The sequence below is a fragment of the Atractosteus spatula genome, chromosome 13, assembly GCF_055471065.1.
Source record: "Atractosteus spatula isolate fAtrSpa1 chromosome 13, fAtrSpa1.hap1, whole genome shotgun sequence".
Classification (NCBI taxonomy): Eukaryota; Metazoa; Chordata; class Actinopteri; order Semionotiformes; family Lepisosteidae; genus Atractosteus; species Atractosteus spatula.
The window spans coordinates 16,731,720-16,747,084 of NC_142718.1; the positions used below are offsets into that span (position 1 = coordinate 16,731,720).

Here is a 15,365-nt window from a genome sequence, read left to right on the forward strand (position 1 = left end):
AGCTCCCCTCCGACCCTATGTACATAATTTATATTGGATAAAGTAGTTAGAAAATGGAATAAGCAGAGGTTTATTCTTGTACAATTTTTCCTAGGAAAATGTAAAAGAAAACTAGAAAATGTTGTCTGTTTTCCCTGCAATAGAGAAAAAAAACTAACTTAGTGCCCACTTAGCACTTGTCTGAGTGTTGGTAAAGAAATGAAGATCCTGCTCACCTGCACAGGCACCACAGAGCAAAGCCCAGACCACAGTAAGGGTCCAAACAGATGGCAATCTGGCGAGAGGGGTACAGTTCACACTGCAGCTTGATGGAGCGACACAAGGCACTAGTGGCAGCATGGGACATCTGAGGAAGAAGCAGAAAAAAAACACAGTCAGCTTGTCCTGCTTCTGTGACCAGAGTCCCTTTGTGCACGTTATGCGCTTGATAGTTACACAGAGGTAGAGACAGGAGGAGGGGGTGTGACATCTTACATTTTAGAATCTTTTTACCTTCCGCAACTTGTTGTTGGCAGTAATTTTATGGAAAAAATAACTGCATGTATTAAGTTACAATTATCTTATTGCCATTCTGGTTGCTCATGTTTTTGTTTAACTAACAATTATGTTAGCATGTGTCTTTCTTTCTCAGAATTAAGACAAGACATAATAATACCACAAGTGAGACTTGTTAAAAACACGATCACGTTATCAAATGAACATAAAGTTATAGTAGTAATTAATAAACTTCCTGGACATGTAACCTGTGACTCAGAAGAACATTTGGAAATAAAGTCAGCAAAGTACTGTTCATACAGCCCCAATCAGGTGCCAGAAAAAAATAGTTTATTTCATTGTGTGACATAACTAGTTTTGAAACAAAAGCTTTCTGTTAAAAATTCAATCAGTTTAAAAAATGTACATCAATTACCCTGGAATTTAATTCTCAAAACTAAACACTCATTACATTTTTGCTTTAAAGTGGTACAAATGCAGTTACCGCTTCACGGCCAACTTCTAAGAGTATGACTACAGAGAGTAACTTCTACTACTCTGTGCATTAAGGAGCAGTAGAAGCACAGGAAGGGTGAATTAAAAAGATTACTAGGTGTCATGTGATTTCTTGTCTGCTTAATGCCATCAAAACCGGTTTCTAAACAGCTCTACCCAAATGAGCTGTTATGGATCAGATATGAAAATTATCAATACTCAATTTAGTTTTGGAAAATGTGTACTTTTTATTATAATTTAATAATCACCAATATAAAAGCAGAATTAGAGAATGCAATATCAAGTGTAACAAATGTAATAAAACTCAAGGATTTCAAACTGGAAAACATATTTATAAATACCACAGAAACACAACACAAGACAGTTGTGTTTTGTTCACAAAACAGAATAATATGAACACAGGCGGAGCGGTGGCACTGTGGCTAAGGATCTGCTCCTGTGGCTGGAAGGTTGCCAGTTCAAATCCCAGGGCCAGCAGAGGAATCCTACTCCATTGGGCCTCTGAGCAAGGCCCTTAACCCCAACTGCACCAGGGGTAACAAATATAATTGGCTGACTGGAGAATTGCAAGCTTCTCTCTCCCTGTCTGTGTGCCTGTGTCTCATGGAGAGCAAGCTGGGGTATGCAAAAAGACAAATTTCTAATGCAAGAAATTGTATATGGCTAATAAAGTGAAATAAAAAAACAATGAAGTTTAAGAAAGGGACCTAGCAGTCTAAAACAATTTCATATGCAAACAGTGCAGTGATAATGGAAGTATTATCCATTAATGGAAGTAAGAACTATCAAAATGTTTGATAATGAGCACTATGAGAATACTGCCATTTTTAAAGAACGAAACACACGAGTAACAGGTCAAGGAGGTGAAAAAAACAGTAGAAACGCTTTATAAACACTGAAAAAAATGTCTGCTTCCTGCTGCAGCTCCTGTGGTAGTCTAAACTGACAGTACAAAATATTAATCAGAAAATCACAAAAAAAACTAAAAAGCTTCTTAATAAGAGCCAGAATCACTTGCTAAGTACTATCTAGATCTGCAAAAGAGTGAATTACATATGCAAATACTACCAAAACAGAAAAATATATGTTTTGAAATGTCATTTTATGAATTAGGGGAACAACCACAATAAGGTCAATGAGCTGTTACCAGTCCCTGTCTTGTCATCGTACAGGATGAAACTGTGAGGATCAAACAGGCTGATCTATTAGATGACATTAGAGGAAGGAGTAAGTTATAGAAAAGGAAGAGGAAAAGAGAAAAATAAAGAGTGGAGAGGAGGGGTGAAAAACAGCACGATTCTGAAATAGAACAGGAGAGCTGAAGAAACTTGGGTCAAAAGCACACCTTCGGAAACAAGTCAAAAAGGTAAATGAGACAGTCCCCTGAACAAACAACACAGTTTAAGACATAAGCGAAAATATTAGAGATACAGGACAACAAACAAGACCCTGTATCACCTTATTTCCTAAAAGACCAATCATAGTCTCCAGCTGAAGAACACTGAGACATGAATGAAAGAACACTGGAAACAAATAACAAACAGGTCTGAATATGCCATAAAGAGACATTACACAGGAATGGAGAAGGAGATGGAGAGAAAACTGGTCAAAACAACATGGTATCAGCCAAGAAAAAGAAGTAAAATACCTAGGAAACAATACTATGCAAAATGCATTCAGATTACTCTGACTGAACATGACAGGATGGATGTACAAGATTTGGTGTGGCATGGGTCAAACATAGTGAGCCTTCCTTTTCCCCATAGCCAATTAAACATGGAGCAGGAGGAGGAAAAACTTTGGTGGCAGTAGGGGCTGTACCACTGCCATCAGAAAGAACTCCAGCAAGGAGATGCAATTCAAGTCTCCTTCCCAAGACTGAGGAAGAAAGGAAATGAAAGCAGAACAAAACTGGGAAAATGAAGAAAGCGCTGGGGGCAGAAAATGACAAAGACACTTAAAGGAACCTATGATTGTTAGGAGTTAACAATTAGGTCCTCAAGAACTGTTTTACTGTTTTTTTTACCCTCCTGGTTGGTGGAGAGGTGTAACTCATGTATCCTACATGTGATTCAGCAACAGAAAGGATCTTATCAACAGAAAGGAGCCGATTATGATCTTTGTTAACTGCTCAAGGATGACCTAAATGTATAGCTTTCTGACCTTTTTTACACATTATATGGTTACAAACTGCTACCGACATAAATGTGTGTTTTTGTATGAAACTTTTTCTCATCTTTAAGACTAAAAGCTGAGATGAGTTTAACATGTTATAACTTTGTCTGTCCTCCTTACTTTATTGCAATAAATACATCTCCAGCTTGATTTACCAATGTCATGTGGTTAATTGAGAAAGGGGTCTAACACACTAGAGTGTCACCCAAGCTCCTTAGACAGACAACAGGATTCCACACTTGGGTTCAACAGGTCCTGCCTCTGATCTCATAGCCAAATTCACAACTTGGCCTAAGGAATAGGTGTAACAGGGAGCATGTATTGTCTTCCTCCTCAGAAAACCAGTGGAATGTATCAGCTCACAGGTGAATAAACACAGTGACTTTCATAAAAAAGAAGAGTTCACATCAACTGCTATGCAGGGGTGTGTTCTGCTACGATAATCTTGAGCATGGGTAGTGCTCCAAAGTTCAGACACAAAGTGGGGCCTCACTGAGTAGATGCAGACTTTAGTATTCTGAAACAGTCTGATGAAGGACAGAGAATTGGAAAGGTGGTCCACCTGCCCCAACCAGGTCACACCCTGCCCCCAGGCCCTCCCTTTTGCCAACACAGTGAGAAACCAAATCAGACAGTGAGATGGGACCACTGAAAGAGAACAACAGGCTCCCACTATAGAAATTCAGGCCAGCTAAACAGGGATATAGTGCACCAGGCCCTAGCTTAGTACAACTCAAACCTTGTTGAACCAGACAAGAATAATTCTTTACCATTCGTTTTTTGTTTCACATGCTGAATAGAGTTCAGCTTGCAGTTAAAGAATAAATTTGTAAATAAACTAAAACAACCAAACAAGAATTATTCTAATGTTTTTACACATCATACCTTACAATGCCAGCTTACTCATAAACATAAAAAGATTGAATTTATTTAAGTATCCTGACTTCACAATATATCATCTACCATTAAATCATATTCCTGAGGCTCACTCACATGGGTAAAAAGCAGCATAGATGCCATCTATGGTCTATGGATGCCATCTATGATAACTAAAATAACAGTCGGTTTGCTAAAAAGGTTTAAATTAAACAGAACATTATATTTTTAATAAATCTATATTTTGGAAATATATGTTACAGACATGAGACTATGAAATCACTCTGCATCATCTTTCTGTATCATTTCTTCTTATAGCTTTTAAACTTAAAAACTGATAAGTGATAAATTAATAAATTAACCTAATACTGATAAGTGATTAAGTGAAAAGTAATTGCTCATCCTGTGAAAGGGAAAGGTCTGAGGTATAATAACAACAAGGTTAGGATTAGTGGAGGTAGTGGGGGTGTTGATAATTTTTTTCTGTAGATGATTGAGTTTTTTATCCTTCTCTGCAGGAAGGAACTAGTAAAGCTTGGAGTTGAGGGATCTGATGAGGTTCATTATAAAGGGAAGATGATGTGTAGCTGTTAGCTGTTAGCTGTTAAAAATTCCTTAACTTATTTGATGTTGTTGTCAGAAAGGGTAATCTGTTGATTGAGGGAGAAAATGGTAGGAAGTATTATTTTCTCAAAAATTGTTGTAGAAGTCTCTGAGAGGTGTCAACGTTAAAGGAAAAAGTGTTAAATTTCAGATGAAATCCTTTAGGAATGATATTATAATGACAATATCTGTAAAGGAGTAGGAGGTGGTTTGAAAGCCTGGTCTTGGAACAGATCACTGAGAAGAGACAGAATACTGGTTTGGTGAAAGAAGGGGGCAAGTAGAAGGGAGGAGGAGAAGGAATGCCGAAAAAATCTAGAGAAAGATTTAGCAGAAGGCATAGTGGGTTGCAGCAGAAGTAGGCTGAAGTAGTTCAAGTAGGTACAGTAGCTGCGTCAGCATGTGTAGGCTACAAAGGAACAAGTAAAGCTTTATTCGACACCCCAAGAAGGCTCCACAGTCGAAACACTGTTTCTTTTCTTTTCAGCATGGAATAAACCTTTACTTGTTCCTTTGCAGGCTACGCATGCTGACGCAGCTACCTACTTGAACAACCTAAGTGATAAGTAATACCTATAATTGATAAATTACACACTGATGACACCTTTCTACTAAAAAAAAACATACAAAATGATTACATAAGTCTGCCTTCAAATGAAAAACGGAGACCACCAATAGCCTAAATAATGATTTTACATTCAAAGTTATAAAGGCCAAAATTAATTGATTTTAATTTATAATAGTATAAAAGCCCAATGCTACTACTAACGTCTGTTAGGAGTAGTAGTACATTTTAACAGTGGCGTGCAGTGCACTTTTAGTGCACTTCTTCTCCTAGATGCTCAAAGAATGAGCCAACTTGCCACAAGTGCGTATGCGTACACACAGACCACCAAGCCATTTAATCATATCACAAAATGGAAATTACAACAAAGGAGAACAAAATAATGCTACAAAAAAGATTTGCTGCATGTTAAGAAGGATAAAGTAGGATAATAAGAACAAAGAAGGCCTGGTGATTCTCAAATCAAGAGAATAGATTCACTAACACCAGAGACAAGGCCATACATTTGAGGACACTACTTAGCAAGGAATGCAATGAAGAACTATTGTTAAGAAACTGAGCAAACATAACTTAAAATCATCCATATATATATATCCTATGTAGCATGAACACCATGTTTTGCTGTTCTACTGATATTAAATAAAGAAATCACATGGTTATACTGAGAAGAAATATAAGCAATTGCATTAAACCTCAAGAAAAAAATGCCCGTAGATATCACTTGTTTGGTCTTAAAGAGCAATTAATAATAAAACAAATGAAACATTCTGATAGTAACAGGCATTACTGAAAGGATTTAGAATTTAGAAAACAGATTATTCTGATCCATTCACATCAATATAGGGTCCCAGTTTGGAAAACCAAGTCACCCCTCTAGTGGATAAATGGGGTACAACCCCCTCCTGTTGCTTGTGCAGCAAATCAGAACTATGACCCAATAAAATATCATCCTTCATTCCACATTGATAAAAGACTGCTTGAAGTGCTGTTATCACATCACTTATTTCATTCCCTAACGCTGGATCAGCTCCTGAGCATGGTCATAACACCATGGATCAGGTGATGCCTACTCACTATTATAATCCTCACCTGCACATTGGTGGTGGTGGAGGGGAGTCCCCATTACCTGTAAAGCGCTTTGAGTGGAGTGTCCAGAAAAGCGCTATATAAGTGTAAGCAATTATTATTATTACTATTCAGAATATAAGCAATAGGAACATACCAGGCTCTCTCATTTGCACACCTCTGAAAGGAATAGGTTGCATTCACCTTGTGCTTTGGTTCAATACTTGATAGCGTAAAAATGGTTATCTTAATGAGAACTTAATGTACTTTAATGCCTTTTGTCTCAGATAGAATTAGAGTTTATTAACACTTACCTGTTCTATATTTCAGCAACTTACACTTTTATAATTCTTTATTTTCATCCATTTCCTCATCACTTTCCAAGTCTTTGTTTGTATTAATGCTATTTCTACTAAACCTATTTTAATAAACAGAAGCCATTCTGATTTGAATTCATGCAGATCAACCTCACCACTGTGTTGAATTTGGGTTGTTAAGCATTGTGTTAATTACCACATTAATCTGGCTGTGTTTTCAGAGGACATGGTCATATAAGGATTGTTGTGGTGATTATCACTAGATCACATGCTCTTGGTGTTTCTTTAACCAAGGACACATGGTATGCATCTTGAGGTTGAAAATGCTTACAACAAGGTCTAAGGTTTAGTCACATGTGCTATTCTCCCAGAATATGTACATTATTGACTGGAGGTTCAGGTAACCCTACAAAACCATCTGATCCACAGGATACAGGAAAGTACGGAAGAACTTAAAGCATGTTTTTAGTACACACACTGGGATGTGGTTTACAAAGAAACCTTAGATGACATACATTTTTGTAAATTTTTGATAAGTCAATTATTCCAACATAGAAAATAAAGGGAAACACAAAAGGGGGAATGCACAGAAGCATCTGTAGGGTACATTCAAAGATAAAAACCCTATAAGACTGTGGGACAGCAAGAAGAAAAGGATGGGAATGTCCTCAATCCGGAAACTGATAGCAACAGATAAGGAACTTCAGTATTCAAATGAACTACTGTACATTTGTTTTTTACCATGTACCTGATACTTTTGATGATTGTTTAAACATTCTAAAGCCCATATTCATAAGGCAGCTGGTCCTAAATTCACAAAAGAGAATTCATAATCAGAATCACCTTTATTCACTAAGTAAATTTAATGTAAAACATTCATTGCTGCAAAAACATTCTACATATACCACACACAAAAATACCATGTGGTTCTGGTTTTAAGGCAGCACCATCCTGAGTGAAGTAAATGGCTCTGTAAAACTGTGTTAGAAATGGCTGAGAGACACCAAAGTTTTCCAGTTGGTGTAAGAGGTACTTTCTCTGCCATGCTTTTTTTATGATACTGGCGATATTCATGTCTCATTTAAGGGTATTAGAGATCATAACTCCCCCAAAAACTGAAAATACACATGCACACTCACAGTCACTCCAGTAAGCACTGAGTTATCTCCAATGCTGCATTCAATTTTTCAGACGTCTGTCGACACACATACAGATGCTGCCATTCAAAATGCATGGTACAACCCCATACCACATGCAATTACCCACAGTTCACTGCGTTGTACCGTGGTACGTGACTGGCTGGCCAAAATGACCGACAGGGGCACTTGTGGTGCATTGGTTGTTAGTGAAACGGATTTAATCATTTAATCTCTTTACTGTGTATGTTTTAATCCGCTGAGTATTGAATATTTGTATGGAATTTTACAACTAAAGGGAAATTTTAGTAGCTGAGCATAAAAAGAAGAGGAGCATAACACCTCCAAAGGTCATAAACGATATTAATTTAGGAACATAAACATATTATGTAAACTGTATATGGCTGGTCTCGGTACTTTAAAGAAAAAATACACAAAGTATTCCACTTCCTACCTAAACAGTTTGAGCATCAAAGTCTTGCATTCGGTTACATGTGGTTAACCTGTTGAGAGCTGATAGTTAGGAAGTCTAGCATCCACCCTATCAAGTTAACATTCCGACTGAAGTACTTTGAGAATTTCTGTGCAAGCAACAGTGGCTGTATTGTATTGAAAGGGGAGAATTCAAACAATTAAAATCCTTAGAAAGGTCCTTGATTGATCCAGATGGTCCAGTTTTAATGTTTGTACAGATCCAGCCATTCAAAATGCGCGAAGTACACAAATACCTAATGCAAATTGAAATATGATAATAGTATCCGGAAGCACCTTGAAAAACCGCCAGGTGGAGCTAATAAAGCTAAACATCTCATATACAGCATTTGAGCTGTCACCAGAAAACGCCCGCTTTTGAATCCCAGTCACTGCTGAGGGACAATCTTTTTCCAATTAAGAATTTAAGTTGTATACTCTTTAGACTTTTAATAATTTTAAACTGTTTATTACAGCATGTTAAAAAGATTACAACATTAAAAAGTTGGTATATTTTAATGAAAGCAAGATTGCTCAGTTGGACAAAAGTACACAACCTTCCACCTTCATCATAAATATTTAAATTATGCATAAATATTTTATGCATCGAAGTCTTTAACTTCTTAACTTACATGGATTCTGGTTTTAACGTGCTTAACATTATTAAGCTTATATTCTGTACTTCATAAAAAAGTTATATCGTTTTATCCTTTTCTAAGAATACATAGTAAGAACACCACTTGCTGTTACTGTAAAAAGATAAATGTTGTAGTGATTTAACATCACTTGATAGTTATATGAATATGGAATCGTGTAACTAAGTAGTTAGAGTATCACAAGTGGATGTTTTGGAAAAATTTTGACATTTGTTTCTTTTTAAAAAACTTCTATTGTTTTTGGAGTGGTAATGGACAAAACACTTACTTTGGGTTTGTTCCTTATATAGTGAATACATAAAAATAGTCCACTATTATAGCTTGTTGTTGGCTCTGGCGTGAATTTGTGTATCTGGATAAATTAAGTGATGTTATTGTGGTTAAGGATTTCTTCGCAAAATTCTTTAAGTTAAACAAAGGAGGAGAGAACAGTTATTTTTACAATTGGCACTTCGAGATTCTGACTGATTTAATTCCCCTCATTTAGCTGAAACGGATAAAGAAATCATGCAGTAATTATATGTATTGGAAGGCGCTCTGTTTTATTAACAGACACTCCGACTCAAACCTGTGTTGTACAGTGATATAGACGAGGGTAATGTAATCCCCATTAAACAATGTGCTTATCGCGCAAATCCTGCTAAACTAGAAATTAGACACAAGAAGAGTATTATTGGACAATGTTGTGTGGCTCTGGCGGAATTTCTCTTTAAACTGAAGAGTTATAGAGGAGACACTTTTTACAATTGTAAGAACATTCCAATGTTAATGCGACACGGAAGATATTATTAATAACCTTTTAAAACTGAAGGTGTTAACTCTACTTCACATCTGCATGTCAAGATCTTGGTTTCAAAATAAAAAAACATCAAACCTTTGATTGGATGAGAACGTGATTGTTTCGCAAGGATGTGAAACGTGATGATTTGTTACAGTTCCATCAGGAGAAAAAAAAGTGTATTTTTTATTTATTTGTGGCTGCTGCAGTGGCTTGCAATGGCTGGATGGTTAACACTTCAAAATCTCAGTCTATCTGTGGGGGGAAGAAGGGAGCTCTCCTTGACAGCTGACACTCCTCCATATGCTTAAGTGAAAAATTTATAAAAACGCCAATGTAAACGTCATATTTACAATTAGTTGAAAATATAAATGTAAAGTTCTCTAAAGCTTTCTCAGTGAAGAACGAGAATTCACATAGGGAGCTCTGTAAGCATGCGTAGGCAGAAAAGATCAGCTATAGAGGGAAGAAAACGCTTTCAGAGAAAACAATGTTTCAGGTGTGAAGAATACAGATCGCCAATTCAATTGCAGACTAAACCTTTCCCCACGCACCCTGCCCCTGCTGCGATTTGAATATACACAAAGCACTGAAAGCTTTACAGTAGATGATCAGGTGTTTCAAGACCTAGGGATAGTACAGAATTCTGGCTTTATGAACTCACACCTGGGTTTCGATTCATTCAAAATAAGTTTAAAAAAAAAAACTGCACCAGGTACTAGATTTTATTTATATTAAAGTTATATCACTGGGCAGTGGTGGACGGTTAGTGGACAGTGCGCTATTTTGTCAGCAACCTGCTAATCTGCTTAAAATCTGTAGAAAACATTATTTTATTTCTGTACGGAATGCGTGTTGCATTTACAAAATTAAAGTGTTTCAAATGTTTAATTAAGAAGAAAAAGAACTTACAGTTTACACAAAGACTCTACGTGTATAAAAAGTATTTTAACTGATTTATATACAGTCTTTTCATGTTGATTTAAGTGTCCTTCTTTCAACTGGATTGCATGATTATTGTTATGATTTCTCTATTATCAAATCCATCAACTCGTTCACTTGTGATTATTTTGGAAATATTATGACATGTTCCTTTTAACTCAGAGTTTGTAATGTCGGGCGCTCTGAACGAGTTAAGCTTTGATGTAGTAAAAATACATTTTTTTCACACAAGCTATAATGTAGTGGCTTTAAAACTATACAACATCGCGCTGTTTGCATGTGGCACATCTTTGTTCACGTTTTAAAACTACAGTACAGAAAAATGAGTGTTAAGAAAAAACAGGACATTCGATTGCTGGTTGCCTTATATTTATTTTTTAAAATGAAATAAAAAAATAAGATACCTGCCTAACTCAAACACTGCGTGACTTTAAAAGCTGTAAAAATGGTTTAGATAGCAGAAAGTCACCTTGCTCTTACAAGCGGCTGTGTTAAGCAGAGTTTGAGTTAACACAAGACCCCTTTTGAATTAGATTTAATCACCTTTGTCTGTCAGTGAAAATAAAAACCGCAGGCACTTTTTCTTCCCCCCTGGTATGACGTGACAATGCGGGAAATAGGTTTTTTATTTTACTGGGAGTGTGAACATTGAGTGAGCACTGGGGCATACAGTGAGACTAACACAGTGAGATTACTGAGATGGATAGTTTTAGTAAATATGTTAACAAATATCTGAATTTTTGCCAGATAAAACTGTATACTGCTGTGAATCAGCTAAGAGACCTTGCCCCCGTGAAATTGTGGGAAAGTGGTTTAGAGGGCAGTGTAGTGACCATAGAGTGTTTCAATACACTGTACAGTATAACAATATAAAGCAAGTATGTTTGTCATGTTTGTAATTACTATTCTTGCAAGTACATTTTGTATTCAGTTTGCTTCTGTGTGTTAGCTGGTGTGTTAGTTAGTGGGCAAACGTTCGAAGTGAAAATTAATCCACAAGGAGTGTACCTTTAAAGACCGCACCAAACTTTTCGGCTCTGTACTGTATGTCGCTCAAGCCATTTCTCTTTGACACTTTCTTTAGTCATAGAGGTGGGAAGATGCCTCCCCCCTCCCCCTTCCCTCTGCCTGCCTCACCTGTTCCCATTTTTAACTATTTTGTGTCCAAATCGCAGTGGGTTCCAGGCTCTGTGTCATTTGTTCACAAAGTTATTGACATCTGAAACATCGTGTCTCATAAATAGGTATTTTAATAAGCGAAGCTTGTGAAAACTGAAGAAAAAAATTTCTCTGAAAAAGATACAAGAAGCTTGAAATTATTATTAAATTAAAACTGGTAATAATGACCAGACACATTATATAGTTTCAGTGGTATTTTTAATACTGCTTTGTTATTCTCGATTCTAATTACAATATATACAATTTCATTTTTAGGCTTGTGGTGTCTGTTAAATTGCCCCACTGAATAAAGTGTTTTTAATTAAACCGGTTTAATTAAACAGTATTCACGTTTGCTAATTCATGTTATTATTTCATTATTAATATAACTTAACATATGTTATGAATATGTTATAATATATATACAAAAAAACATGTTAATATAGTGTACATAATATTTCATCATGCGTGAAATTAAAAATAAAACATGTTTACAAAGAAAGTGGATTGCAGTAATACTACCAGCTATATAAATACATATATTTAGATCCTTAAATTAATATCGTTAATTTCTTTAGATACGAGATTCCATATAATATTCCCTATTAATCAAATTCTAAAAAGCATGAGTTTCTTTTACTGTGATAACGAGCGAAAGTATTCATAGAAAAGGTTAATCACTTAACTCACTTAACTTTGAATGTGTTGTGATATTTAGAAATACCAACAAATTCAATATAGTGTCGATAATCTTTACTATCTTAGTTTTTCAAAGAAATTTTTATATGTTAAACGAAAACTCATGTTGACAGCTGGGTTCGAACCCCTGACCTCCAGCATGGAAGTCAGACGCCTAAGCCATTACACCAATGCACCACTTAACAACTTAAGCTGTAGCTGAAAAGTGCAGGCAAAATGTTTTCACGTCATCACGGGTGAATGAGTTAAACTGCTGCAGATGTTTACAAAGAGAGTGTACTACTGTAATAATTTGAGCTATATGAATATAATTATAATGTTATTAATTTCTTTAGATAGGAAATTTCATATTATATTCCATATTAACCAAATTATAAAAAGTATGCGTTTTTTTTACCACGATAACGATCGCAAATATTAATAGAAAAGGTTAAAACATTATAACTTTTTATGAAGTATATAAACTTGATATAGTCAGAAAGAGCACGTAAAAACATTTCTGAAATAACCACATGTAAGACTTTGATGCTTAAAATGTTTAGGAAGAAAGTGGAATACTGTTTAAACTACCAATACCAGCCATATACAGTTTACATAATATGTTTATGTTTCTAAATTAATATTGAAGACACATTATGCTCCTCTTCTTTTTATGCTCAGCTATTAAAATTTCCCTTTAGTTGTAAAATTCCATGTTAACATTCAATATTAAGCGAATTAAAACATGCACAGTAAAGAGATTAAATGATTAAATAATTTCACTAATAATCAATGTACCACGAGTGCCCCTGTTGGTCATTTTGGCCAGCCAATCATGTACTGCGGTACAACGCAGGCGGTAACCTGTAGATAATTTTGCGCAGTATGGGGTTGTACCGTGCATTTTGAATGGCTGCATCTATAGCTGCGTCAGCATGTGTAGGCTGCAAAGGAATAAGTAAAGAAAAGAAACAACATTTTGGCTGTGGAGCTTTTGTCGGGTGTTAGAAAGAGGAAAATCCACTTAACATATTTAAAACGAGCACTTCTAAACTATTCCTAAATATCCACAGTAAATGACCTAGTTAAAGACTGATGCAGAAAATGTTTATGAAGAAGGTGGGATACTGTTTTATTATTTTTAGCTACCACAGTATGTATAATATATTTATATTAGTTATGAAAGAAAGGGTTAAGTGCATATTGGAGCTCCTACTGTAGCTGTTGTTGGGCAGAAAAATTGCCTGAGGAGTAACAGAAGTTGTCAGATAAAATTTGCGGAGCTGAAATTGCACTGGACATAAAAATAATGTTCAAGGACTAGTGGGGAGTGGATATCTGGAACTGTAAATAAGCTGTCTTTGTTTTGCAATATCTTTGCTTAATGCCTAATTGCACAAATATCTTAACTACTCCCTTGGAGTGGTATCACTCCTCAGGAAACGCTTCCTCCTTTGTGCTTGTTTTTGTGTGACTTTTGTGTAACTGCTTGACTTGAAAGTCCCAGCTTGTACTTTGAATTGACTACGGCTTTTGTGGATGAGCAATTCCTGTATGCATACATAATAAAATCACTGCACCTTTCTCTCAAACAAACATGACTGAGAGTGTGGATTTTCTACAGTTAAAAAATTACATATTAATATTTGTGGATTTAAGGATTATAAACAGTAGGGGAACAGATCAAATGAAGCAACCATTATTTCACTAACACCTAACAGACCACAAGTGTCACCTATCGATCATCTTTGGCCAGTGAACCACACACCCTGCCATGCTGCGGTACCGCCAACATGGTAATGAGGATTAATGCATGTTTTGAGTGGCTATGTTACGTCCCAGTGTGTGGTCCATGTGTGTTTTTGTTGCTATGTTCCACACTTCCTGACTTTGATTGTTCTCCCTCTCCCATTTGTCCATCATTACACCACTGTTTCCGTATTACGTTATCTTCAATTAACTCTCGACCAATCAGAACTCAGCTTATTAAGTATATAACTTGGAGGTTATCAGAATGAAGGGTCTTTTGCTTGACTTTGGTTAAGCTCGGCTCAGCTTCGGTTTTGTTTCGCTTTTCATTTTGCTTCTGCTTCGCTTCTCTGTTTTCGCTCGTTTCACTTCGTGTGTGTGTGTTTTCGTATAGCTTCGGCTTTTGTTGGTTGTGTTTGTCTCCTTGTACTTTCGTTTGTTTGTATTTTCCTTTATTTCGCCATTACCTTGCCCAAACTTGTTATATCAACCTCTGTTCTCCTTTGTACCCCATTCCTTGTGTCGACTCTCGTTTTCCCTTATTTGTATCCGTAATTCACTTGTTTATTTGTGTTAACTTTTGTGTACAGGGTTAGTTAAAGTTGTCGGGTACATTGTACACACGTAGTTGATCTTTGTATTAGTAACACTAGTTTAGGACAGGTGAGCGCCTTTTGTCTTGCATGGTTTTGGGTATTTATGAAGGTTAGCCAGGGCGTTAGAAGACGCCGAAGACCGAGTGTTTTGGGTTTTGTTTTGGTAGTTAGGTCAGCTTTCACTCACTTTATTAGCCAGCTCCATTTTGTTTGTTATTTTCTTTTCTTTGGCACCTCTCTAATTCCCTTTCCCTGTGTGTTATTGTTGCCTTTTTACGTACCAGTCACCTAATTCACTTTAAAATAAATCACGTTTGCACCAAACTTGTTGTCACGCTTCCTAAGTCCCTCACCAGAAACCCACATGCATTCAAAACCATCCTAAATGTTACACCTATACAGGCTGCATCTGTATAGAGACAAGAACGTCTAGAAATTCATGGAATATGAAAGGGTCATTCAAAGATCTCATGAATATAAATATTTTTTTATGCCAAGTCAAGTCATTCTGGGAGACCATGAACAGTAATGTAGTTGATAGCAGTGTAGCTACAGTAGGTATAATTGTTTTGAGTGTGATTTATATGAGGTTATATGAGGTTAGAGGCAA

At 36.2% G+C, this 15,365-nt stretch overlaps 1 protein-coding gene across 2 annotated transcripts in view; it reads right to left on the reverse strand.

Moving 5' to 3' along the window:
- LOC148821799 (disco-interacting protein 2 homolog A) overlaps positions 1–15,365 on the reverse strand; it is a 254,394-nt gene that overhangs the window by 27,370 nt on the left and 211,659 nt on the right. For both annotated transcript variants that reach the window (XM_088931048.1, XM_088931049.1), the window contains exon 30: positions 216–346. In XM_088931048.1, the coding sequence (XP_088787174.1) occupies positions 216–346 (131 nt within the window). The remainder of the gene's footprint in view (positions 1–215; positions 347–15,365) is intronic.